Here is a 26,602-nt window from a genome sequence, read left to right as displayed (position 1 = left end):
GTATATGGGGCTTTGGTGACAAAACGGATTGCACTGTGATAGAGTACACCTAAGTATTTGTAGTTGTCCACATATTCTAAGTCAGAGCCGTCCAGAGTAGTGATGTTGGACAGGCGGGTAGGTGCAGGTAGCGATCGGTTGAAGAGCATGCATTTAGTTTTACTTGTATTTAAGAGCAATTGGAGGCCATGGAAGGAGAGTTGTATGGCATTGAAGCTTGCCTGGAGGGTTGTTAACACAGTGTCCAAAGAAGGGCCAGAAGTATACAGAATGGTGTCGTCTGCGTAGAGGTGGATCAGAGACTCACCAGCAGCAAGAGCGACCTCATTGATGTATACAGAGAAGAGAGTACCTTGTCAGCTCGGGGGTTTGAACTTGCAACCTTGCTAGTCCAACGCTCTAACCACTAGGCTACCCTGCCGCCCCAATTATCTTGATGGCGTTATGGAAACAGGTTTTATTGGCTAAATTTGGAAACTCCTATCTTGCTGCAAAAAAATAGAAATGTCTCGTTTTCAGGCCTTTTGGGCGGGTTTTGAGACATCGTTGTTTAGACATTTGATTTTGACCCTGGCAACCCTGCGTAGGAGGTTACTTTACCTGTGTGCAGGTAGCCAAAGTCGCATCGGAATAAGAGCTTTCGACTCTTTGTTTGCTTGAGTAGTTAGGATAAATCTATGTGTTCGGATTTAGACTATATGTAAGGTTGTCGTCCATAATTTAGTTTGTAAATTTGAAACAATCCCGGAGCATTCCAGATGGAATGATATCTGGAACGTGTACTTTCACTTTTACTTACTAGCATACAGGACTGTCAAACTCGGACCGAAGGAAATGGCAGGTAGCTTTTTTGGGAAAGTTATCATACCGCTTTTGGCTTATTTTCTCGGTGAGTAGCCTATACTATTTTTTTCCCCGGTTATTGATTTGTAGGAAAGTAATTTGTCCTTGACATAGTCATTGTGCACTGTTCAGCCGCTCAGTCTGGTCCATTCGATAATTAGTCATTCAGTGGTAATTTACCATGTTAAAGTGTAACTCTAACCACACTGCTTTGAGTGTACAGAAAATTGTCTTCATTTTGTATATTTTTTTGGGGGGAGATTTATTTAACTAGGCAAGCCAGTTAAAGAACAAATCCTTATTTTCAATGAGGGCCTAGGAACAGTGGGTTAACTGCCTGTTCAGGTGCAGAACGACAGATTTGTACCTTGTCAGCTCGGGGGTTTGAACTTGCAACCTTGCTAGTCCAACGCTCTAACCACTAGGCTACCCTGCCGCCCCAATTATATTGATGGCGTTATGGAAACAGGTTTTATTGGCTAAATTTGGAAACTCCTATCTTGCTGCAAAAAAAATAGAAATGTCTCGTTTTCAGGGCTTTTGGGCTGGTTTTGAGACATCGTTGTTTAGACATTTGATTTTGACCCTGGCAACCCTGCGTAGGAGGTTACTTTACCTGTGTGCAGGTAGCCAAAGTCGCATCGGAATAAGAGCTTTGTTTGCTTGAGTAGTTAGGATAAATCTATGTGTTCGGATTTAGACTATATGTAAGGTTGTCGTCCATAATTTAGTTTGTAAATTTGAAACAATCCCGGAGCATTCCAGATGGAATGATATCTGGAACGTGTACTTTCACTTTTACTTACTAGCATACAGGACTGTCAAACTCGGACCGAAGGAAATGGCAGGTAGCTTTTTTGGGAAAGTTATACTGCTTTTGGTTTATTTTCTCGGTGAGTAGCCTATACAATTTTTTCCCGGTTATTGATTTGTAGGAAAATAATTTGTCCTTGACATAGTCATTGTGCACTGTTCAGCCGCTCAGTCTGGTCCATTCGTTAATTAGTCATTCAGTGGTAATTTACCATGTTATAGTGTAACTCTAATCACACTGCTTTGAGTGTACAGAAAATAGTATTTATTTTGTATACTTTTTATTGGAGATTTATTTAACTAGGCAAGCCAGTTAAGAAAAATTCTTATTTACAATGACGGCCTACCCCGGCCAAACCCGGACGACGCTGGGCCAAAGAAATAGGCAGGGTTAATGACTTTGTGGTTAGCTAGTGACGACCCTATTGTGGTGGTTAAACAGGAAATACAACAACATGATCATTGATGATGCATCATAAAATAAATAACATAAAACCTAGGTTACAAATATGTTGACATCATATGCATGGTAACAAATGAACACTTCTGTGAAAACTACAGGTTTATTAATACTGTACACTCTTAGGGAGTGAACGTTATTTATAGTAATGGTTACATGGAGAAAATCGGACCTCTGAAATGAAAATGGATGGCCCTCCCTTCAGCAAAATATATATATATTTTATTTAACCTTTATTTAACTCTGCAAGCCAGTTAAGAACCAATTCTTATTTACAATGATGGCCTAAAAGGATGATGCTGGGCCAATTGTGCACCACCCTATGGGACTCCTAATCACAGCCAGATGTGATACAACTGGATTCAAACCAGGGACTGTAGTGATGCCTCTTGCACTGAGATGTAGTGCCTTAGAACGCTGCGCCACTTGGGGGCGCAAGTATAGACATAGGCCTCCGTTTACTATGAAATAGTTTATCATTTATTTTACTAGGCAGGGGTGCTCAACTCTTAACCTACGAGGTCCAGAGCCTGCTGGTTTTCTCTTCTACCTGATAATTAATTGCATCCACCTGGTGTGCCAGGTCTAAATTAGTCCCTGATTAGAGGGGAACAATGAAAACAAGCACTGAAACTGGCTTCGAGGTCCAGAGTTGAGTTTGATGGTTAGAGTTTTGATCAAGGGTGTGTAGAAATGCACAGTCATCTTGGCACTCCTCCCCCCCAAAAATGAATTTATTAATGTCTACATTATGACATGTTTAATCCATTACAGATAACTGCAAACATTTACATTATATTGTGTGAGCTCAACATAAAAAAACAATGAAAACATATCTAATCAAATCCAGATTTATTTACAGCACATTTCAGACATGGAATGCAACTCAATGTACTTCACAGGACTAAACTAATAAAACCAATGAAAATAAAAACTGAAATATTTGCTACACAACAAACATAAGAGGATCATAAACTAAAGAAATACAATAAAATCTGAAAGAGTAAAAAGCACAATAAGGAAAAGCAATGCTAAAAAGGTGTGTTTTAAGATCTCTTTGAAATATGTCCACAGTTTCGGACCCCTCGGGTTCTCTGGCAGGCTATTCTAGAGTCTGGGAGCATAATAACTAAAGGCTGCCTCTCCATGTCTCTTGGTCCAAGGCTTTGGGATAGTTTAAGGGACCTACTGGGTAAATAACGTAAAAGCATGTCTGGCATGTATTGTGATGCACAATTATGGATTAATTTAAAAACCAATAGAAGAATCTTAAAATGAATTGTAAAACTCACAGGCAGCCAGTGCAGAAACCTTAAAACAGGTGTAATGTGTGCTCTCCGTCTAGTCTTGGTCAGTATCTATGCTGCAGCGTTCTGTATGTTTTACAGTGCAGAAACCTTAAAACAGGTGTAATGTGTGCTCTCCGTCTAGTCTTGGTCAGTATCTATGCTGCAGCGTTCTGTATGTTTTACAGTGCAGAAACCTTAAAACAGGTGTAATGTGTGCTCTCCGTCTAGTCTTGGTCAGTATCTATGCTGCAGCGTTCTGTATGTTTTACAGTGCAGAGACCTTAAAACAGGTGTAATGTGTGCTCTCCGTCTAGTCTTGGTCAGTATCTATGCTGCAGCGTTCTGTATGTTTTACAGTGCAGAAACCTTAAAACAGGTGTAATGTGTGCTCTCCTTCTGGTCAGTACCCTGCAGCGTTCTGTATGTTTTACAGTGCAGAAACCTTAAAACAGGTGTAATGTGTGCTCTCCGTCTAGTCTTGGTCAGTATCTATGCTGCAGCGTTCTGTATGCTTTACAGTGCAGAGACCTTAAAACAGGTGTAATGTGTGCTCTCCGTCTAGTCTTGGTCAGTATCTATGCTGCAGCGTTCTGTATGTTTTACAGTGCAGAGACCTTAAAACAGGTGTAATGTGTGCTCTCCGTCTAGTCTTGGTCAGTATCTATGCTGCAGCGTTCTGTATGCTTTACAGTCAGAGACCTTAAGACAGGTGTAATGTGTGCTCTCCGTCTGGTCTTGGTAAGTATCTATGCTGCAGCGTTCTGTATGCTTTACAGTGCAGAGACCTTAAAACAGGTGTAATGTGTGCTCTCCGTCTAGTCTTGGTCAGTATCTATGCTGCAGCGTTCTGTATGTTTTACAGTGCAGAAACCTTAAAACAGGTGTAATGTGTGCTCTCCGTCTAGTCTTGGTCAGTATCTATGCTGCAGCGTTCTGTATGTTTTACAGTGCAGAGACCTTAAAACAGGTGTAATGTGTGCTCTCCGTCTAGTCTTGGTCAGTATCTATGCTGCAGCGTTCTGTATGCTTTACAGTGCAGAGACCTTAAAACAGGTGTAATGTGTGCTCTCCGTCTAGTCTTGGTCAGTATCTATGCTGCAGCGTTCTGTATGCTTTACAGTGCAGAGACCTTAAAACAGGTGTAATGTGTGCTCTCCGTCTAGTCTTGGTCAGTATCTATGCTGCAGCGTTCTGTATGCTTTACAGTGCAGAGACCTTAAAACAGGTGTAATGTGTGCTCTCCGTCTAGTCTTGGTCAGTATCTATGCTGCAGCGTTCTGTATGTTTTACAGTGCAGAGACCTTAAAACAGGTGTAATGTGTGCTCTCCGTCTAGTCTTGGTCAGTATCTATGCTGCAGCGTTCTGTATGCTTTACAGTGCAGAGACCTTCAAATCAAATCAAATCAAATTTTATTTGTCACATACACATGGTTAGCAGATGTTAATGTGAGTGTAGCGAAATGCTTGTGCTTCTAGTTCCGACAATGCAGTGATAACCAACAAGTAATCTAACTAACAATTCCAAAACTACTGTCTTATACACAGTGTAAGGGGATAAGGAATATGTACATAAGGATATATGAATGAGTGATGGTACAGAGCAGCATACAGTAGATGGTATCGAGTACAGTATATACATATGAGATGAGTATGTAGACAAAGTAAACAAAGTGGCATAGTTAAAGTGGCTAGTGACATAAGAATGCAGTCGATGATCTAGAGTACAGTATATACATATGCATATGAGATGAATAATGTAGGGTAAGTAACATTATATAAGGTAGCATTGTTTAAAGTGGCTAGTGATATATTTACATCATTTCCCATCAATTCCCATTATTAAAGTGGCTGGAGTTGGGTCAGTGTCAATGACAGTGTGTTGGCAGCAGCCACCTTAAAACAGGTGTAATGTGTGCTCTCCGTCTAGTCTTGGTCAGTATCTATGCTGCAGCGTTCTGTATGCTTTGCAGTTTCCCAATGGCTTTCTTGGGTAGACCAGACAGGAGAGCATTACAGTAGTCAAGCCTGCTTGTAGTAAAGTATGGATGAGTCTCTCTGTATCAGCCTGAGAGAGAAATATAGTATTTTACTTTAGAGAGTACTAATATTACTATCCCAACTACAATGGCCTCTCAATGGCCAATACATAGCATCAGGAATCCAGGGTTTATATACGATTGCCATGTATCTCAACTCCATGGTGATTTCAACCACGGAGTTGAGCGCAGACTTTTGTTTTTTTAAATGAACCTCAGACTCCTTCAAGTCGCTATGAAGTCAGTACTTTCCAAAATTACATTCTTAAACTCTTACCATTTACCTATGCTTGTCCTCTGTTTTTGCATGCCTTTCTTTTCTTTGCTGAAATCTGTACTTTTTAATAAAACTTTAATCAAATACAACCACGGACTGTTTCCTCGTTGCTGTTGCTCTAAGATGGCAACTCAGCTTGAATGTGCATGTGCCAATTGAATTTCAACAAGGAAAAAGTTGGTGGTTGTATTTGATGAAAGTTTTTTTTTAAGTATGGATTTCAGCAAACAAAGAAAGGCACACAACAACAGAGGAGAAACATAGGTACACAGTAAGTTACATTTTTTAAGTATCGATTGCATAGTGACTTAAAGGAGTCAGAGGTTCATTTCAAAAACTACTTTGATTTCAACTCCGTGGATTCAATTATCATGGAGTTGAAGTACCCGGCTAGAGTTTCGATAGAGTTGACGATATATTTCTCCGTGCATGGCCAAGTTAATGATATATCAAGATAGAGGGTCTACAATCCCTCCCTGGCCAATCATTGATTTGACAGCAGAGGAGAGCAGTATAGTGGGAGATGACTAATTAGGTTGAATAGGTGGGATGTCTGACACTGCTGATACGTGAACTGTCCTTGGTGGTCTCAAAGAAGACCACTAGCCTACATTACATTATATCCACAGAAGTTTAGGGTGTTTTCAACATGTTTTCACCAGATCCTCATTTTTCTGTACTCAGTGGAGGTGACAGGTGAACAGCAGTATGGTGGCCTGGGAAGAGAGATCACCCTGACCCCCAAGGTCTCAGGTCAGCCTGAGGACATCCTGTGGAAACACAATGGGAACAAGGTGGTGGAGTTTGATAGGAGTCAGAATGTTGAGTATGGCAGCTATAAAGGCAGGACCATCCTGGACTGGGACTCTGGAGCGCTAACTATCAAAGGTCTCACTGATGCAGACAGTGGGCCCTATGAGTTAGAGGCTGTCGTCAAGGGCAAGCTGCAGTACTCTCAACATAAGGTGGGGGTTATTGGTAAGTATGTAATGTTGCTGTTTAAAGGCCTGCATGTCAGGTTTGTGTGGATACAGTATGTTTATTTACAGTATTAATAAGGGCTTTCAATTTTTTTTATCTTTAAGCCTAGACAACGGCTGATTAAGTGATGCCAGTATAGTATAACAAAATCTAATTGTATACCTTGGTTACTGTATCTAATGAGTCAGGACCCACATATTCTCACCTAGCTCTTGAAATCTTGTTCCAGTGTGATATTTAAACTCCCCCTTTTCATCATTACATCTTTATTACAAATGTTCAAAGTTGCTGGACAGGTTTAAACCCACACCAAGACACACCTCTCCTCAGATCAGTTGAGGTGAAACGGCTTCTCACTTTGCTGTGTGTGTGTCTGTGCATGTCTGTGCGTGTGCGTGTGTGTGTGTGTGTGTTTGTGTGTGTGTGTGTTTGTGTGTGTGTGTGTGTGTTTGTGTGTCTGTACTCATTTGTGCACATGTGTGTAGATGATGTGGCACAGCCCAGTGCAACCTGTGTGGTTGACACCACAACCCCAGAGAACATGGACAGAACCCTGCTGTGCTCAGCTGACCTCCAGCCCCTGACCCAGTTCATCTGGAGGAGTCCTGAGGGGTCAGAGAGTCCTGGACCTGAACTGTTCATACCTGGGGGGGAGAACCAGGATTCTGAGAACCAGGAGTCTATCTACACATGTGTGGTGAAAAACCCTGTTAGTGAGAAAAGTGCAGAGTTCACCCTGAAGAACTGCTACACTGGTAAGATAACACTTCTAAACTGTAGTTACAGTAATACAACGTACTCTCACTTTCATTCTGTCGTGTTCACAATTTGGATGTATTATTTAATGCTGCCAACACATGCGTGACATGTAGATTCTGTACATTTATTGATAGTGAGAACATGGTTCAGAAAGACATAGAATGAGATTGTTGTAAATACAATGTTATATTGTGCAGGCTAAGCATCTTTTTTTTGCAGATCCCAGATATTCATACGTTACAGTCACTGACATTACTATATAGTTCATAGTGTTATGACTGCTTAATTCATGTCTTATAAGACTGCTTAATTCATGTCTTATTAAGTGTGGAAATGCTGCTGATCCAAGATGTTTTAATGGTGTTTCTGTGCAGAGGAAGGCTCATCCAGTGTCCTGGCTGTGGTCCTGTCCATTCTCCTTCTCCTCGTCTTAGTTGCTGTTGTGGCATTTCTCTTGTGGTACTACTGGAGGAAATGCAAGAAACGTACGACCATCCTATGTCCTATGAAAAACGTTTTGTTCCAGACTCCGGAAATATATGGGGCATAGTTCGGTATTACTGGGAGAAAAAGCCCCTCATTATAATGATCTGGCTAGACCAGAGTCAATCCATTTCCTCCCCACTCCCCTGATGTGTGCTGAGCTTTTTAGATGATCACTGTCCCAGTGATGCCAGCTGACTTGTTACAAGGTCGTTGACCTTGGATCTGAGATTAGAGTTGAAAAGGGGAGATAAAAGAGTACAACCAGCAAACAAAGCAAAGTAACTACATAGTCTTTCTGGTTAGACATATTCATGTTGCAGGATGTTCACCCACATTACTTCCCTATGTCTAATTCTGTCCTTTATCCCTCTTGTCTTTTCCACTCTGTGGTGGATGACCAGCGGCTGAAGCTGCACCGACAAAATCTGAAGAAGAGAAAGGACTGGTGGCATATACAAAACAAGGTTGTTTAGCTGTAAAAATGTCATTTTGAACATGAGTTCTATTGCTATAGACTTAGTTTGGCATCACATACATTTTAAGACAAAACTAACACCTTACCACTCTACTGTTTATGAATACCACTATTTTGTTTATGTTTTAATTGAATAGGAAACAACGATCCCGAGGATGACCATTCTGAGAACACTGGAAATATAACTTCTATACCAAAAGGTTCTCCTTATATAGTGTTTATTGCCTTGGGCACGAGAAACTTTGAATACATATGATATTAATGGGGATGAATGTTTTTGTGTGTACAGGAATGGTAAAAGAGCAGGTAGAGCTGATAAACAAGCAGAATGCAGATCCAAGTAGGAAATGGCAAACTGGACCAGCTGGAAGAATTTTCTCTCCAACAAAAAGTAGGGGTCACAGCCTTCTATACAGACAGAATGACAGTCTCTCAGACAAACAGACAGGTGATTTTATGTCCCATGGCAGATAGGTTAAACATAACTCAATATTGAGACTGACAATGACATAATAAGTAATGTTATCATTAAGACAAATGTGTCTGTATAATAGTGTTTGTGTAGTCTTGTATCAACCCATCTTCTCATTCTGTGTTTCAGTGACAGACACAGAGCATGTACAGGACAATTGGACCAACCCAGGCCAACAAGACCTAGTCACACCAGACCACACCCAGGCCCAACAAGACCTAGTCACACCAGACCCCACTCCTGCCCAACAAGACCTAGTCACACCAGACCCCACCCCTGCCCAACAAGACCTAGTCACAGAAGACCCCACCCCTGCCCAACAAGACCTAGTCACAGCAGACCCCACCCCTGCCCAACAAGACCTAGTCACACCAGACCCCACCCCTGCCCAACAAGACCTAGTCACACCAGACCCCACCCCTGCCCAACAAGACCTAGTCACACCAGACCCCACCCCTGCCCAACAAGACCTAGTCACACCAGACCCCACCCCTGCCCAACAAGACCTAGTCACAGAAGACCCCACCCCTGCCCAACAAGACCTAGTCACACCAGACCCTACCCCTGCCCAACAAGACCTAGTCACACCAGACCCCACCCCTGCCCAACAAGACCTAGTCACAGCAGACCCCACCCCTGCCCAACAAGACCTAGTCACACCAGACCCCACCCCTGCCCAACAAGACCTAGTCACAGCAGACCCCACCCCTGCCCAACAAGACCTAGTCACAGAAGACCCCACCCCTGCCCAACAAGACCTAGTCACAGAAGACCCCACCCCTGCCCAACAAGACCTAGTCACAGCAGACCCCACCCCTGCCCAACAAGACCTAGTCACAGAAGACCCCCCCCTTCCCAACAAGCCCTAGTCACAGCAGACCCCACCCTTGCCCAACAAGACCTACTCACACCAGACCCCACCCCTGCCCAACAAGACCTAGTCACACCAGACTCCACCCAGGCCCAACAAGAACTAGTCACACCAGACCCCACCCCTGCCCAACAAGACCTAGTCACACCAGACCACTCCCAGGCCCAACAAAACCTAGTCACACCAGACCACTCCCAGGCCCAACAAGACCTAGTCACACCAGAATCCAAAGAATCCAAGCTAGGCACGCCCACACCAGAACCCAACCAGGAAACAGCTCCAGAGACAGCTCCAGGCCAAAAATACCCAATCACAACAGAGACAGCTTCAGGCCAAAAATACCCAATCACAACAGAGACAGCTCCAGGCCAAACAGAATCAGCAGGCACAACACCCAAATCGATTCCACTAAATGCAGAAACAGATAAACCCAACCAGGACATAGGGCACAAGAAGGCCCTGCTAGACCTGAACAAACCAGGTCTTAAACAGGAGAATGAACTAGACCAAGAATCAGACAAGCCCCAAGAGGAGATGACAAACCTGTACACGGGAGATGGTAAACATGAGAGCGACTCAGGCACTTAATGATGAATGATGAAAAGCCAGAGATAAAGATCCAAGGAGAAGGACCGTACACAGCAGACCACAAAGACAATAACCAAACAAATCAACATACACAGGAGGACAACCAGGACATCCAGTTAGGGGAGTGAAGACAGAATGATGATGTGGAAGAATAAGGGAAAGGGCAAAGAGTAAGTAATGAGGAGAACAGAGATGGAATAATGGACCACAATAGATGTATGGGTGCAAACACAGAGGATGATGGGGGAAATGAAGTAGAGATGGAGGAGGAAGGGATAGAGCAGAAGGAACCAGGCACAGAGAATGAAGGAGATAATACCAACCAAACATCTACTCAGAGTGATGAGGAGCTGGATGAGACACCCATCACAGACCCCAATGCGCAGCACATTACCCAGACTACACTACAGGGTTGTCCACTGGGTAGTCCAGTGACAATAATCCCTAATGCAAATAACCCAGTACAATTATGGGTAAACTGTATGACTTTAAATCCACTGTTTTTGAGATGACACTAAAGTTTGGATAACAGGTCTCCACCTTATTTTCTACTGAGCTGCTACCCTCATACTGTTAGAAGAAAAACTCTGGTGAAGAAAATGCTGGATGCTACAGTGTAATACAAGCATTGGAATTTCTTGATTTTGGTTTCATAGTTTGCAAACAGCATTGTATTCTCTAGTTATGTTTCAGTTCTACATACCTGTGGTAGCTAACATAATACATTATTTACTACAAGTTAATACACTATTTGTTATTTTAGCTCAATTTAAAGACATGTTTTAATGAACCTTAACATACTGTTATTGCTAAAGAACTTACTTAGGCTACTGATATGCCATCTTGATGGGTTGTCAGAGGTCCTCAGTGATCAGTGTAAATAAATAAATGTTAACAGAATGATGTGAATAAATGACTAGAACAAGCGGTTGTCACTCTGCATCACGTGGGACTAAACAGCCCTCAGTAGTGGCCTGCATTCATGGATGCCAAGGGAAGCCAGGCTTCCCCAACTATTTAAACAATCAATAAATACAAATTCTCAAATCATTTTTTATTTATTTTTTTCTTCATAATTTTACGTCAATTCGCAAGTGGCTGAATCTCACTGGAGAAATCATCGGAGCGAGGGAAATGGCACCCGTCTGTTGTGTAGCCTACAGTACTGTATGTATCTGATGCTGTCTGGACCAAAAAAGTATAACATGTTGCCGCTGTAGCATTTGATTGGTTGATGCCAGCAAGCATTTGGCCTCATTTGATTTAAAAAATAAATAGCCAATCAGCGTTGAGCTGAGCTGTTTCGGCGCAGGTGTGCTTGATATACCCGGGTGTATTGCAATGTGCTGAACAAGACTGGTTACTCGCATCAATGACTCTGTCTCGTCATTTAACATCCAAACATGGTGTCAGAAGCGGGATGACTATCCATGATATCCGCAAATTAGAGCAAACCTTTGTTTAAAAATCGCCATAATTCACCTTCGCTATATAGTGTTGTTAGCATCGAGATAGAAATGGCAGTGAACATTCCCCTTCCCACAGTTATGATGCTCAGCGGAGATTGGAGCACACATTGGGATACGTCCAGAGGTGAATGGGAGGACTAGCCACAGGACTTCTGGAAAAGGATGAAGATGTAGTGGCTGCCATTTTGAGGACTATAATGGGAGCTGAATGCCGACAAGTATACAAACACAACCCAAACCTAACAGCAGCTCAGCAAGGTAACGCAATAGCTATTCTTGATGCTTGTCGTGACGTGGTATTGATTAATGTGATGGCTGCTGTTCATCGAATTATTAATTGTTTATAATTACTTGATTAAATGAATCAGGTAGAGTCTGATTCAGCCAGTCTCCCGTCTGTCATGAGCCGCCAGAGTCTCCCGTCTGTCATGAAGTTTTGCGGCCGGAGTCCGCACCTTTGTTTTGTCATTATTTAGTATGGTTTTTGGTTTCGTTCGTTCCACGTTTATTGTTTTTGTATTCAGTTGTGTTCATGTTGAGTATTTCTTATTAAGAACCATGGACACTTACCACGCCGCATATTGGTCCTCCGATCCTTCTCGCCTCTCCTCTTCAGACGAAGAGGAGGGAAACCTTTACAGTATATTTGTGGAAAAATCACCCTGATTAACTCTTTAGTTTAATCACAGTTTACCTATTTGCTTATGGTTTTGCCTACACCTAGTGACCTGCTTTTTAAATTATATGAACAAAAAATATTAAATTTTATTTGGAACAGCAAGCCAGATAAAAATTAAAAGGGCCCATTTATATAACGAATATGAATTCAGTGGGCAGAAATGATTAAATATTAAAGCATTAGACCTCTCACTAAAGGCATCAGTCATACAAAAGTTAGACTTAAATCCAAACTGGTTCTCTAGTCAATTGGTAGGAATGTCTCACCCTATATTCAGGAAGGGCCTTTTCCCCTTTATTCAGATTACACCTGCTCACTTTCGGTTGTTTGAAAAGGAAATCATCTCCAAATTATCTTTCTTTTTTAAACAAGCCTTAGAAAGTTGGTTGCAATTTCAGTTTAATCCACCTGAAAGGACGGAACAAATAGTACAACAAATATTGTGGTTAAATTCAAATATACTAATTGATTAAAAAAACTGTATTTATCGAAGAAATGTTTAAAAAAGGTTTAATTTTTGTGAATGATAGTGGTGGAGTTATGTCACACATGCAGCTAACACAGACATATGGAAATGTCTGCTCTACCCAAAATTACAACCAATTAATTGCAGCATTACCACAAAAATGGAAGAGGCAAGTAGAAGGGTAAAAAAGTAAGGAACTTGTATGTCGACCCTGTATTAAAGAACATAAATGGTTCAAGAAAAGTGTGATAAATAAAAACATATACCAATTTCATTTAAGGACAAAAAAACTGACAGCTGTGCCATATAAATTGCAAAATAGTTGGGAAGAGATTTTCAATGTACCCATTCCATGGTACATGGTTTATGAATTGATACGCAAAACAACAAAGGATTCAAAACTTCTAATTTTTCAATATAAATTACTATACAAAATTCTTGCAACTAATAGAATGTTATATATATATATATATATATATATGGGGGATACAATCTTCCCAGCTCTGCGGATTCTGCTGTGAGGAGGCAGAGTCATTAGATCATTTTCTTTGCTATTGTCCATACAGTGGGGCAAAAAAGTATTTAGTCAGCCACAAATTGTGCAAGTTCTCCCACTTAGAAAGATGAGAGAGGCCTGAAATGTTCATCATAGGTACACTTCAGCTATGACAGACAAAATTTGAAAAACAATTCCAGAAAATCCCATTGTAGGATTTTTAATGAATTTATTTGCAAATTATGGTGGACAATAAGTATTTGGTCACCTACAAACAAGCAAGATTTCTGTCTCTCACAGACCTGTAGCTCCTTCTTTAAGAGGCTCCTCTGTCCTCCACTCATTACCTGTATTAATGGCACCTGTTTGAACTTGTTATCAGTATAAAAGAAACCTGTCCACAAACTCAAACACTCACACTCCAAACTCCACTATGGCCAAAATCCAAAGAGCTGTCAATGAACACCAGAAACAAAATTGTAGACCTGCACCAGGCTGGGAAGACTGAATCTGCAATAGGTAGGCAGCTTGGTTTGAAGAATTCAACTGTGGGAGCAATTATTAGGAAATGGAAGACATACAAGACCACTGATAATCTCCCCCGATCTGGGGCTCCACGCAAGATCTCACCCTGTGGGGTAAAAAATTATCACAAGAACGGTGAGCAAAAATCCCAGAACCACACGGGGGGACCTAGTGAATGACCTGCAGAGAGCTGGGACCAAAGTAACAAGGCCTACCATCAGTAACACACTACGCCGCCAGGGACTCAAATCCTGCAGTGCCAGACGTGTTCCCCTGCTTAAGCCAGTACCTGTCCAGGCCCGTCTGAAGTTTGCTAGAGAGCATTTGGATGATCCAGAAGAAGATTGGGAGAATGTCATATGGTCAGATGAAACCAAAAATATAACTTTTTGGTAAAAACTCAACTCGTCGTGTTTGGAGGACAAAGAATGCTGAGTTGCATCCAAAGAACACCATACCTACTGTGAAGCATGGGAGTGGAAACATCCTGCTTTGGGACAGTTTTTCTGCAAAGGGACCAGGATGACTGATCCGTGTAAAGGAAAGAATGAATGGGGCCATGTATCGTGAGATTTTGAGTGAAAACCTCCTTCCGTCAGCAAGGGCATTGAAGATGAAACGTGGCCGGGTCTTTCAGCATGACAATGATCCCAAACACACCGCCCGGGCAACGAAGGAGTGGCTTCGTAAAAAGCATTTCAAGGTCCTGGAGTGGCCTAGCCAGTCTCCAGATCTCAACCCCATAGAAAATCTTTGGAGGAAGTTGAAAGTCCTTGTTGCCCAGCAACAGCCCCAAAACATCACTGCTCTAGAGGAGATCTGCATGGAGGAATGGGCCAAAATATCAGCAACAGTGTGTGAAAACCTTGTGAAGACTTGCCAACAAAGGGTATATAACAAAGTATTGAGATAAACTTTTGTTATTGACCAAATACTTATTTTCCACCATAATTTGCAAATAAATTCATTAAAAATCCTACAATGTGATTTTCTGGATTTTTTCTTCATAGTTGAAGTGTACCTATGATGAAAATTACAGGCCTCTCTCAAATATATTTTTAAATTTACAATCTGTAGAAGCTATGAGAATAGAAAGGTTCAATTATTTTATGAAGCATCACAGCACAGTTGAAGAATATATGGCAAATAGAAATCCGAAATGGCTGATGTTGAGAGATAGATGGGAGGGGTTGAATGGAGCTGAAGGGTGGGACTAATAACAAGATAAACAATGTAAAGCATATGGGATTTGTAAAATGTATATAGGTTCGGAACTTTTGTGAATTAGCATAGTTACAAATGGAAATCAAACTGGATGGACATCAGAAATAGAGGAAGGACTAAGAACAAACAAGAGAGAACTATTGTAAAGTAGACCGTGTCTGTAAAATGTGTATAAGATGTATAAATTGAAGGTAAAAGCAGAAGTGTTTATTGGTTTACTCCAATGGGGGGATCGGCGGTAGGGTTTGCGGGGAATAATAATAAAGGTATCATCTTTAAAAAAAAGTATATGTCTATATAGGTATGTGTATGTATATATGTGTATATGTATGCATGCGTGTATGGATATATACATTTACCCCAAAAATATGGGGGATTGGAAATTATGCAGACAATTATAATAAAAAAATTTAAAATTAAAATGTAACACAAACAAGCTAAAATGATAGTGTAAGATACACAAACACAGTCTAGGCTATTGATTAGAACTTAGTACAATGAAACAGGTCCCTAATGGGCCAACACAATATGACACGTGTTACACAAAATGGGGATTTAAAAAGAGAGAGAAAAACACACTTGGGTACATTTTTAAACTATGCTTAGTTTAGCCCTAACCTTGGCCCAAACTGCCGCTCTTATGGATCAGAATATAATGATGTAATTACTTGTCGAAAGTCTCCGATTGGGATATCTCCTCCTGGACCGAGTTCCTCCTTCTCCTCTGATGACCTCTGTTGTTACTGGGTGTAACTCTCTGATTGTCCACACGATGTCAGTGTCCTTTCTCTTAGTGGTCTGTTTCCTCGCCCTTGTTCTGAAAGGGGGTCTTCTGAGTACGGTCAGCCATGCAGCTCAGGGCTCCAGAGTAGGAATGAAAGCAGTGTAGACACACAATTCCTTGGAAAGTTCCTGCTTGAATTCATCCTCTTAGACACAGCTGCTCATCTTTAGCATAGATTGTTAAAAGGTTATTTTGTCTTCTTCAACATTGTGTTGCGTTTTGGGTTTGCGACTACCTCGGACCTTGGCTGCAGCTCCTAGTCTGATATGTTAATTCTTAACTTACATGTTTTATACCCTCAGGTCAGAAAGAGGTGTTTCCGTCTTTATGGCAAGTTCTCTGTGTAGCTCCCTTCAGTAACCACGAGCACAACCGTTCCTTGATTTTAACTGGCGGCTTTATTCTGTAGTTTTAGTCAGAATTATCACCTTCCATGAGAACTATAAAGTAAATGAAAAATACAGTTAAGCACACTCTTACAACCTTATCTTACGAGTGACTTATTAGCTTGGTATAACTCTGAAGTGCTTACATACATAACAGTTTAACCGGCGTTATAACGGGTTCAGATTAAACACATGAATAAAGGAAAAAATACCTCATTGGCTGCTTATTACAGAAGGGAGGAAATCAAACTTCACACTTATTATTCCTGGCATGAATTCACACTTCATCCTAACATACACTCTTCAACCTTTATGAACTACACCCGATGACATGAAAACTTAGCTAACGCAGCGCAGGATTGCCTTCCCTCCAAAGGTGTGTTGCTACAATAAGGATCCCCGTTACAACAGTATTAGCTATGTAGTTCCGCTTGTATTATCATTTCCCCCGCACAGCGGACACGTAAACAATTCAAACAAAAGACAACGACATAACCTGTAAGTCTAACTGTCAGTTACACTCCCACCAATCACCGGTGATTTCTGTGAAAGGGGTCTGCAGGTTTCTTGATTGGCTTCCAGGAGGGTGACTGTCTTATGGATGGGCCTCTCCAGATAGGTGGGTTTGGTGATGCGTTTACCTCTCTCATCTAGGGTTGAGTCGCTGATCAGTAACTTGAATCTTCTCACCCGGCCATCCTGTCCCGGGTACACTTCTGTAACCTTTGCCAATTTCCACTGGTTGCGTGGTGCAGTATCATCTTGCAAGATGACAAAGTTATTAATCCTTGTGTTTCTTCTGTCTTTATTCCATTTCTGTCAGTGTTGATTGTTCTGAGGTATGAGCACTCTCCATAACATGAGGTACTAGCGTCGGAGAAGTGATGGAGCTCATAACTCTGCACCTCCTTGAAACTTGATGGCCAGTAGCCTCGTTGGATCCTTACTTCAGACAAGTTTTGTAGACCTTGGAGCCAGAATTCCCACTGGGAACGTAGGTCATCTGGAAGGGGGTCATCCCAGTCGATTTTGTCACGACACATCCGCTGCAAGATCTGCTTCCCTGCCAGGACAAAGGGTGCCACAAACCCAAGCGGATCATATACAGAGGCTACTGTAGACAACACTCCTCTTCTTGTGAGTGGGCGTTCCTTGACAACTACTCTAAACTGGAACTCGTCTGATGCGACACACCACAGTACACCAAGCGCTCTCTCCATGTGTGGTTCACCCAGAGCCATATCCAGGTCTTTGGCATCCTCGGCACATTCTTTTTGGGGTATTGTGGCTATAACTTCCTTGCTGTTAGAGATAAACTTGTGCAACCGAAGTTTGCCGATGCTGCAAAGCTCTCTTGCTTCTTTCACCAGCTGGGCCGCTTCAGCTTCAGACGATACGCTCGTCAACCCATCATCAACATAAAAGTTCCTTTCTATGAACTGGATAGACTTCTCGCTGAAGCTTCCTCGTCCTTCGGCAGCAAGATGTTTGAGACCATAGTTGGCGCAACCAGGAGATGAAGCTGCGCCGAACAAGTGGACCTTCATACGATACACTGAGGGTTGAGACTCTAGATCTCCGTTCTCCCACCAAAGGAACCGTAGATAATCTTGGTCTTCTGCTTTCCCATGAAACTGGTGGAACATGCGCTCTACGTCACACATGATTGCAACTGGACCCTTACAAAAACGACAAAGGACACCCAGCAATGTGTTTGTCAACTCTGGACCGGTAAGGAGATGGTCATTCAAGGACGTCTCTCGAAACTTAGCTGAGCAGTCAAAGACGACGTGTATCTTCTTATTATAGAAGGTAGGAAATCAAACTTCACACTTATTATTCCTGGCATGAATTCACACTTCATCCTAACATACACTCTTCAACCTTTATGAACTACACCCGATGACATGAAAACTTAGCTAACGCAGCGCAGGATTGCCTTCCCTCCAAAAGTGTGTTGCTACAATAAGGATCCCTGTTACAACAGTATTAGCTACGTAGTTCCGCTTGTATTATCATTTCCCCCGCACAGCGGACACGTAAACAATTCAAACAAAAGACAACGACATAACCTGTAAGTCTAATTGTCAGTTACACTCTGGACGTCGCTAGTTACGAGACAAGGTCTGTATTTTTACTCAGATCCAATTTAGACAACTAACTTCACATTTCATCTTTACAAAAACATTCTATTTGATCTGGACATTTTCCACACAACGCACAGTATGCCAACATCAGGTACATATTGTGAAAATTCTTCAAGGTACAATGTTTTCGTTATAATGTCATCATTTAACTTTTAATAACAACAAAAACGCCAGTCATTTTCATATTCCATCTATCATCATTACCACAATTTTGGTTGACGAAACATACTGTCCCAAAGTCCATTCATTGCATGTTAATGTTCTGAAGCCGGTTCTCCATAGTAAGAGGACAAAGTAATTTTGTTTGCTGCCTTAAGATTTACTATGGGCGTGAGGCGTCATAAAAAAAACACCTCCATTCTTGTCAATCTATCCCCCTCTGGTGGGTGTGAGAAATGTCTCTGTAGGATTGTGGTCCACTGTAACCTGACCCGAACAGACCAGTCATGACATGCTCTTGAACATTACTTTAAGCCAGCAAAGAATGTTATCTACAAGCATTATGTTCTCAGCTGTTGCAAAGAGGAGGACAGGGAATCCATTGACAGCTTTGTCACCAGGCTAAGGGAAAAAGCAGCTACATGTGAATATGGTGCTTTACGTAAGAGATGAACTGATCAGAGATAAGATAGTTCTTGGTGTAGCTGATGAGGGCACGGGCAGACGTTTGCTGAGAGAATGTGACCTGACACTGGTCTTGGCAGTGGAGACATGCCGTGCAGCAGAACTTACTGATGTACGGATAAGGTCCATGGAGCTAGAAAGGCAGCATATGGACAATGCCAATGCTACATTCAGACAGCCAGTAAAGAAATGTCCCTTTGCCACTGCTAATGCTAATATTACAGGCAAATCTGCAGCAGAAATCCCCAATACATGCAGATATTGTGGCATTTCTCATGGATGTGGAAAAGAAAACTGCCCAGCCTATGGGAAAAAGTGCAAATCCTGTGGTACAGCTAATCACTTTGCGAGGGTCTGTATGAAAGGCAAGAGAAAGGAGGGTAAATTGCACTCCATTGAAACAAACACAGATGAAGGGAACAGCAGCACTGAGAAGGATTTTTATGTTAGTGAGTGCATAGGGGCAGTGAGGGCCAAAGAAATCAACGTAACAATAAATCACAGCAATGCCAGTTAGATTCGGGGCCCACATGTAACGTTATGAGCCTTAAAGACAAAAGGAGGTCTCGCGCCCAGAGACAAACTCAGACAGAGCAGCACCAAGCTGAAACTGTATTCAGGCCAGTTGATGACCTCTTTAGGTCTGATTGTGACAGAGTGTGTTGTGCGTGGCCAGAAACACACCCTAGTTGAGGCTAGTTAACTGCCATTACTGACTGTCAGGGTCCACATGTGAGCACCTCGGGCTTATTAACTTCACCATCCCAGCAGACCAGCCTGTTGCATTCGCCTCTAGGGCACTCACTCCAGCAGAGCAGAATTACGCCCAGATAGAGAATGAGTGTCTCAGCATTGTGTTTGCATGCCATCGCCTCCACCACTACCTGTAAGGGCATGACAACATTACAGAAGTAACAGATCACAAGCCCCTTATTTCTACATTCAGCAAGCCTCTCCTGAAGCCCCGAAAAAAAGCTACAAAGCTACAACCTCAAGCTGGTGTACAACCCGGGCCGGAGATGTATGTGAGTGACACGCTCAGCAGGGCTACTGCATCACGCACAGACATGCTCCATGCATGAACAACACACAGTGTGCAGCTTGCAAACAGAGCAAGTGGATGTTGAACACATCAACCAGGCTGACTACCTCCATGTTACTGACCAGTGCCCTATAAAAAACAGACAGCACATAGATAGGGGCGAGGACCTCCACGAGCTACTGACGCCCTCCTGGCAGATACTATCTGTCTAGATCTCTTTTAAGCAAAGTAGCAAATACTTTCTTCTGTTAGTGGATCATTACTCAGACTTCTGGGAGATTGATGTCCTCCCCGACCTTTCAGCAGAGACAACGATCAAATGCTGCAAGGCTCAGTTTAAGAAACAGGGGATCACAGGGGGGACGCTCCCTCGCCCATCAATACTCCCCTCACAGTCAGGTGACACGCCTGTGCGTGAATCCCACAGTCCTCACAGACAAACCCCCTGTATTTTCACACTGCGGGTGGCATTCCCAGCTACCTACAATACTTAATCTGTAGGTTTCTTATTAGGAATTGTTGACAGACAGAAATACAGACAGAAATACTCAAAATGTGTTTATTTTATACAAAAAATAAACTGTTTATGTTGGATATTATTACTAGGTTGGAATTAACAGCTCCTGTTCTATTTTATAAAAGGGAGGATGTTATGGGAACCAAGATGGCATAGCAGTTTAGACGTCTTTTGTCCTTGTCTTGTCGTGTCCTGTGTATATATATATATATTTACAACTTTTTTCACATACATTTTATTTTTATTTTCCATCAACTCATCTTCAAAACACTCTCTTGCAACCCGCCTCACCAATTTATATTTATAAAAAAGTATTATTTACCTCAAATCTGTAATCCTCCAAGAAGCTAGCCAGAAGCTAGCCAGAAGCTAGCCCAGAACCTAGTTCAGAAGCTAGTTAGCTTCTTTACTGGCAAATCGTTAGTATTCAGCTAACCACGGTTTGTGGTCATCAGCTATCCTTTAGCTCGAAAATCTATCGCCAGTTTTGTACGGCGCAGCGCGGCTCGGAACGGAACATACCGGACCAATTTTTCTCTCCATGTCCCTGGATTTCAACTGCTCTCTGGACATTCATACCCGGATCTCACAGCTAGCTAGCTGCTATCCATGTGACTATCGGCTTTCGTCGATTCCGGAGCAAACATCAATTATTCCGGAGCTAGCCAGCTCCGTCAATCACTCCTGAGTTCCATCAATCACTCCTGGGCTGCAGTCACCTATCCGGACCCGTTTTACTGCCTACGCGGAGCCCCACCGGGTCTTCACAACTGGACTGCCGACGTTATCTACCCGAAGGTGATCCGGCTGGCTCCTCCGTTGCGACGTTACCTGAACGCCCATCCTGCGGCCTGCTAACCGTTAGCTGTCTTACCGGCTGCTATCTGAATAGACAATCGGACAATTTATTTATTTTTATTATTATTATGTTTCTTCTTGGGCCTCTATAACTATATCTATTGTTTTTATTTTTTGTTGTTGTTGTGTGATTTGGATTAATCCCCTCTACCACACAGAACCCCACTAATCTACTGACGGAACGCAAGAGGTGGCTAACAACAGACCTCCATCCTATGCTAGCTTGCTACCGATGGCCTGGCTAGCTGTCTAAATCGCCGTGACCCCAACCAACCTCTCCACTCACTGGACCCTTTTGATCACTCGACTAAGCATGCCTCTCCTTAATGTCAATATGTCTTGTTCATTGCTGTTCTGGTTAGTGTTTATTGGCTTATTTCACTGTAGAGCCTCTAGTCCTGCTCACTATACCTTATCCAACTTATTAGTTCCACCGCCCACACATGCAATGACATCTCCTGGTTTCAATTATGTCTCTCTTCATCACTCAATACCTAGGTTTACCTCCACTGTATTCACATCCTACCATACCTTTGTCTGTACATTATACCTTGATGCTATTTTATCGCCCCCAGAAACCTCCTTTTACTCTCTGTTCCAGACGTTCTAGACGACCAATTCTTATTGATTTTAGCCGCACCCTTATTCTACTCCTCCTATGTTCCACTGGCGATGTAGAGGTGAATCCAGGCCCTGCAGTGCCTAGCTCCACTCCTATTCCCCAGGCGCTCTCTTTTGATGACTTCTGTAACCGTAATAGCCTTGGTTTCATGCATGTTAACATTAGAAGCCTCCTCCCTAAGTTTGTTCTATTCACTGCTTTAGCACACTCTGCTAACCCGGATGTTCTAGCTGTGTCTGAATCCTGGCTTAGGAAGACCACTAAAAATTCAGAAATTTTAATTCCAAACTACAACATTTTCATACAAGATAGAACTGCCAAAGGGGGCGGTGTTGCAGTCTACTGCAAAGATAGCCTGCAGAGTTCTGTCCTACTATCCAGGTCTGTACCCAAACAATTTGAACTTCTACTTTTAAAAATCCACCTCTCTAAAAACAAGTCTCTCACCGTTGCCGCCTGCTATAGACCACCCTCTGCCCCCAGCTGTGCTCTGGACACCATATGTGAACTGATTGCCCCTCATCTATCTTCAGAGCTCATGCTGCTAGGCGACCTAAACTGGAACATGCTTAACACCCCAGCCATCCTACAATCTAAACTTGATGCCCTCAATCTCACACAAATGATCAATGAACCTACCCCCCCAAAGCCTTAAACACGGGCACCCTCATAGATATTAGCTGCTGCTCCAGTTTCAACTGTTCTGCCTTATTATTATTCGACCATGCTGGTCATTTATTAACATTTGAACATCTTGGCCATGTTCTGTTATAATCTCCACCCGGCACAGCCAGAAGAGGACTGGCCACCCCACATAGCCTGGTTCCTCTCTAGGTTTCTTCCTAGGTTTTGGCCTTTCTACTGAGTTTTTCCTAGCCACCGTGCTTCTACACCTGCATTGCTTGCTGTTTGGGGTTTTAGGCTGGGTTTCTGTACAGCACTTTGAGATATCAGCTGATGTACGAAGGGCTATATAAATAAATTTGATTTGATTTGATATCATCCTAACCAACTTCCCCTCTAAATACACCTCTGCTGTCTTCAACCAAGATCTCAGCGATCACTGCCTCATTGCCTGCATCCGTAATGGGTCAGCGGTCAAACGACCTCCACTCATCACTGTAAAACGCTCCCTGAAACACTTCAGCGAGCAGGCCTTTCTAATCGACCTGGCCGGGGTATCCTGGAAGGATATTGATCTCATCTCGTCAGTAGAGGATGCCTGGATATTTTTTAAAATGCATTCCTAACCATCTTAAATAAACATGCCCCTTTCAAGAAATTTAGAACCAGGAACAGATGTAGCCCTTGGTTCTCCCCAGACCTGACTGCCCTTAACCAACACAAAAACATCCTATGGCGTTCTGCATTAGCATCGAACAGCCCCCGTGATATGCAGCTGTTCAGGGAAGCTAGAAACCATTATACACAGGCAGTTAGAAAAGCCAAGGCTAGCTTTTTCAAGCAGAAATTTGCTTCCTGCAACACTAACTCAAAAAAGTTCTGGGACACTGTAAAGTCCATGGAGAATAAGAACACCTCCTCCCAGCTGCCCACTGCACTGAAGATAGGAAACACTGTCACCACTGATAAATCCACCATAATTGAGAATTTCAATAAGCATTTTTCTACGGCTGGCCATGCTTTCCACCTGGCTACTCCTACCCCGGTCAACAGCACTGCACCCCCAACAGCAACTCGCCCAAGCCTTCCCCATTTCTCCTTCTCCCAAATCCATTCAGCTGATGTTCTGAAAGAGCTGCAAAATCTGGACCCCTACAAATCAGCCGGGCTAGACAATCTGGACCCTTTCTTTCTAAAATGATCTGCCGAAATTGTTGCCACCCCTATTACTAGCCTGTTCAACCTCTCTTTTGTGTCGTCTGAGATTCCCAAAGATTGGAAAGCAGCTGCGGTCATCCCCCTCTTCAAAGGGGGGGACACTCTTGACCCAAACTGCTACAGACCTATATCTATCCTACCATGCCTTTCTAAGGTCTTCGAAAGCCAAGTCAACAAACAGATTACCGACCATTTCGAATCTCACCATACCTTCTCTGCTATGCAATCTGGTTTCAGAGCTGGTCATGGGTGCACCTCAGCCACGCTCAAGGTCCTAAACGATATCTTTAACCGCCATCGATAAGAAACATTACTGTGCAGCCGTATTCATTGATCTGGCCAAGGCTTTCGACTCTGTCAATCACCACATCCTCATCGGCAGACTCGACAGCCTTGGTTTCTCAAATGATTGCCTCGCCTGGTTCACCAACTACTTCTCTGATAGAGTTCAGTGTGTCAAATCGGAGGGTCTGCTGTCCGGACCTCTGGCAGTCTCTATGGGGGTGCCACAGGGTTCAATTCTTGTACCGACTCTCTTCTCTGTATACATCAATGAGGTCGCTCTTGCTGCTGGTGAGTCTCTGATCCACCTCTACGCAGACGACACCATTCTGTATACTTCCGGCCCTTCTTTGGACACTGTGTTAACAACCCTCCAGGCAAGCTTCAATGCCATACAACTCTCCTTCCGTGGCCTCCAATTGCTCTTAAATACAAGTAAAACTAAATGCATGCTCTTCAACCGATCGCTACCTGCACCTACCCGCCTGTCCAACATCACTACTCTGGACGGCTCTGACTTAGAATACGTGGACAACTACAAATACTTAGGTGTCTGGTTAGACTGTAAACTCTCCTTCCAGACCCATATCAAACATCTCCAATCCAAAGTTAAATCTAGAATTGGCTTCCTATTTCGCAACAAAGCATCCTTCACTCATGCTGCCAAACATACCCTTGTAAAACTGACCATCCTACCAATGCTAGACTTTGGCGATGTCATTTACAAAATAGCCTCCAATACCCTACTCAACAAATTGGATGCAGTCTATCACAGTGCAATCCATTTTGTCACCAAAGCCCCATATACTACCCACCATTGCGACCTGTACGCTCTCGTTGGCTGGCCCTCGCTTCATACTCGTCGCCAAACCCACTGGCTCCATGTCATCTACAAGACCCTGCTAGGTAAAGTCCCCCCTTATCTCAGCTCGCTGGTCACCATAGCATCTCCCACCTGTAGCACACGCTCCAGCAGGTATATCTCTCTAGTCACCCCCAAAACCAATTCTTTCTTTGGCCGCCTCTCCTTCCAGTTCTCTGCTGCCAATGACTGGAACGAACTACAAAAAACTGGAAACACTTATCTCCCTCACTAGCTTTAAGCACCAGCTGTCAGAGCAGCTCACAGATTACTGCACCTGTACATAGCCCATCTATAATTTAGCCCAAACAACTACCTCTTTCCCAACTGTATTTAATTTATTTATTTATTTTGCTCCTTTGCACCCCATTATTTGTATTATTTTCCATTGCAAAACTACCATTCCAGTGTTTTACTTGCTATATTGTATTTACTTTGCCACCATGGCCTTTTTTGCCTTTACCTCCCTTCTCACCTCATTTGCTCACATTGTATATAGACTTGTTTATACTGTATTATTGACTGTATGTTTGTTTTACTCCATGTGTAACTCTGTGTCGTTGTATCTGTCGAACTGCTTTGCTTTATCTTAGCCAGGTCGCAATTGTAAATGAGAACTTGTTCTCAACTTGCCTACCTGGTTAAATAAAGGTGAAATAAATAAATAAATAAAATAAATAAATGGGTGTAGCTTGGCACGTTGATCCCATCTGTTGGTAAGTGTTAATTACTGCAACAGTGTTTTTACCGGTGTGCTTGATTTACCTGGATATATTGCAATGTGCTGAAAAAGACGGGTTACTCGCATCAATGACTCTATCTTGTCATTTAACATCCAAACAAGAGCCATAGACCGTTTCAACAACATGAAAGAGGAGGATAGCATTGCGTTCAACTAGTCTACAAGTAGGGTGAGTCTTCGCGCATGCACACACACACACACACATCCGTACCAGGGACAGCCACATGATACTTAGCAACATTGATTGGACTAAATTGCTTTTGGTATCTGTTAAGTTTGTTTTCAGTTAAACTAAGCTATATAGTTTTGTTGATTTGATGTTTAAGTGTAAATGGTGTTGGAATAGCAGAAGCAGTGCTCCTGTTGTCTTTGTTCTGACTTGCGGTAACTCTGTGGTTCTAAAATCAGTAGTTGTTTAGTTAACTGTTGAAAACATTGACTTGCTGGACCATGCTGCAGGTGATATAACTCTTCTTCTTCATATGGTACTGTATTACGGCAGTCCGCAAAGAAGCGTTCCAGGTGCATGCCGCCACCTACTGTGGGGGTGGTAAACTATAGAAAAATATCCATTGTATGAAAGGGGGGAAAAAACATGAAAAAATACAGAAATAGACACATAAAAAACAAAAACTGTCACTTTCTTCAGTCACATTGCAATCAAGTCACATCCCTAAACAGGCA

General features: G+C 42.6%; 1 protein-coding gene across 4 annotated transcripts; it reads left to right on the top strand.

Annotated features, from left to right (window-relative positions):
- Positions 1–564: 564 nt before the first annotated feature.
- On the top strand, positions 565–11,401 carry LOC115122697 (cell surface glycoprotein 1-like). 4 transcript variants are annotated; one of them, XM_029651934.2, is made up of 8 exons: positions 566–889; positions 6,404–6,697; positions 7,186–7,455; positions 7,834–7,944; positions 8,347–8,409; positions 8,558–8,620; positions 8,710–8,868; positions 9,022–11,401. In XM_029651934.2, the coding sequence occupies exons 1-8, from the start codon at positions 835–837 to the stop codon at positions 9,759–9,761; spliced, it is 1,755 nt and encodes a 584-aa protein (XP_029507794.2). In that variant the 5' UTR covers positions 566–834; the 3' UTR covers positions 9,762–11,401. The 4 variants fall into 4 exon arrangements, with proteins under 4 accessions (XP_029507799.2, XP_029507794.2, XP_029507798.2 ...); XM_029651938.2 differs by having other exon boundaries at positions 568–889; positions 8,710–8,811; XM_029651935.2 differs by lacking the exon at positions 566–889 and adding an exon at positions 1,048–1,736.
- Positions 11,402–26,602: the final 15,201 nt, after the last annotated feature.

Source organism: Oncorhynchus nerka, linkage group LG3, assembly GCF_034236695.1.
Source record: "Oncorhynchus nerka isolate Pitt River linkage group LG3, Oner_Uvic_2.0, whole genome shotgun sequence".
NCBI classification, from domain to species: domain Eukaryota; kingdom Metazoa; phylum Chordata; class Actinopteri; order Salmoniformes; family Salmonidae; genus Oncorhynchus; species Oncorhynchus nerka.
The sequence above is the reverse complement of the archived record's forward strand: the minus strand, read 5'-3'. Positions and strand labels throughout refer to the sequence as shown.

Coding starts and splice junctions, on each gene's coding strand:
- LOC115122697 (XM_029651934.2), top strand. CDS start 835: ATGGCAGGTAGCTTTTTTGGGAAAGTTATCATACCGCTTTTGGCTTAT. Junction 890..6,403: donor GCTTTTGGCTTATTTTCTCG/GTGAGTAGCCTA, acceptor TTCTGTACTCAG/TGGAGGTGACAGGTGAACAG. Junction 7,456..7,833: donor CCTGAAGAACTGCTACACTG/GTAAGATAACAC, acceptor GTTTCTGTGCAG/AGGAAGGCTCATCCAGTGTC.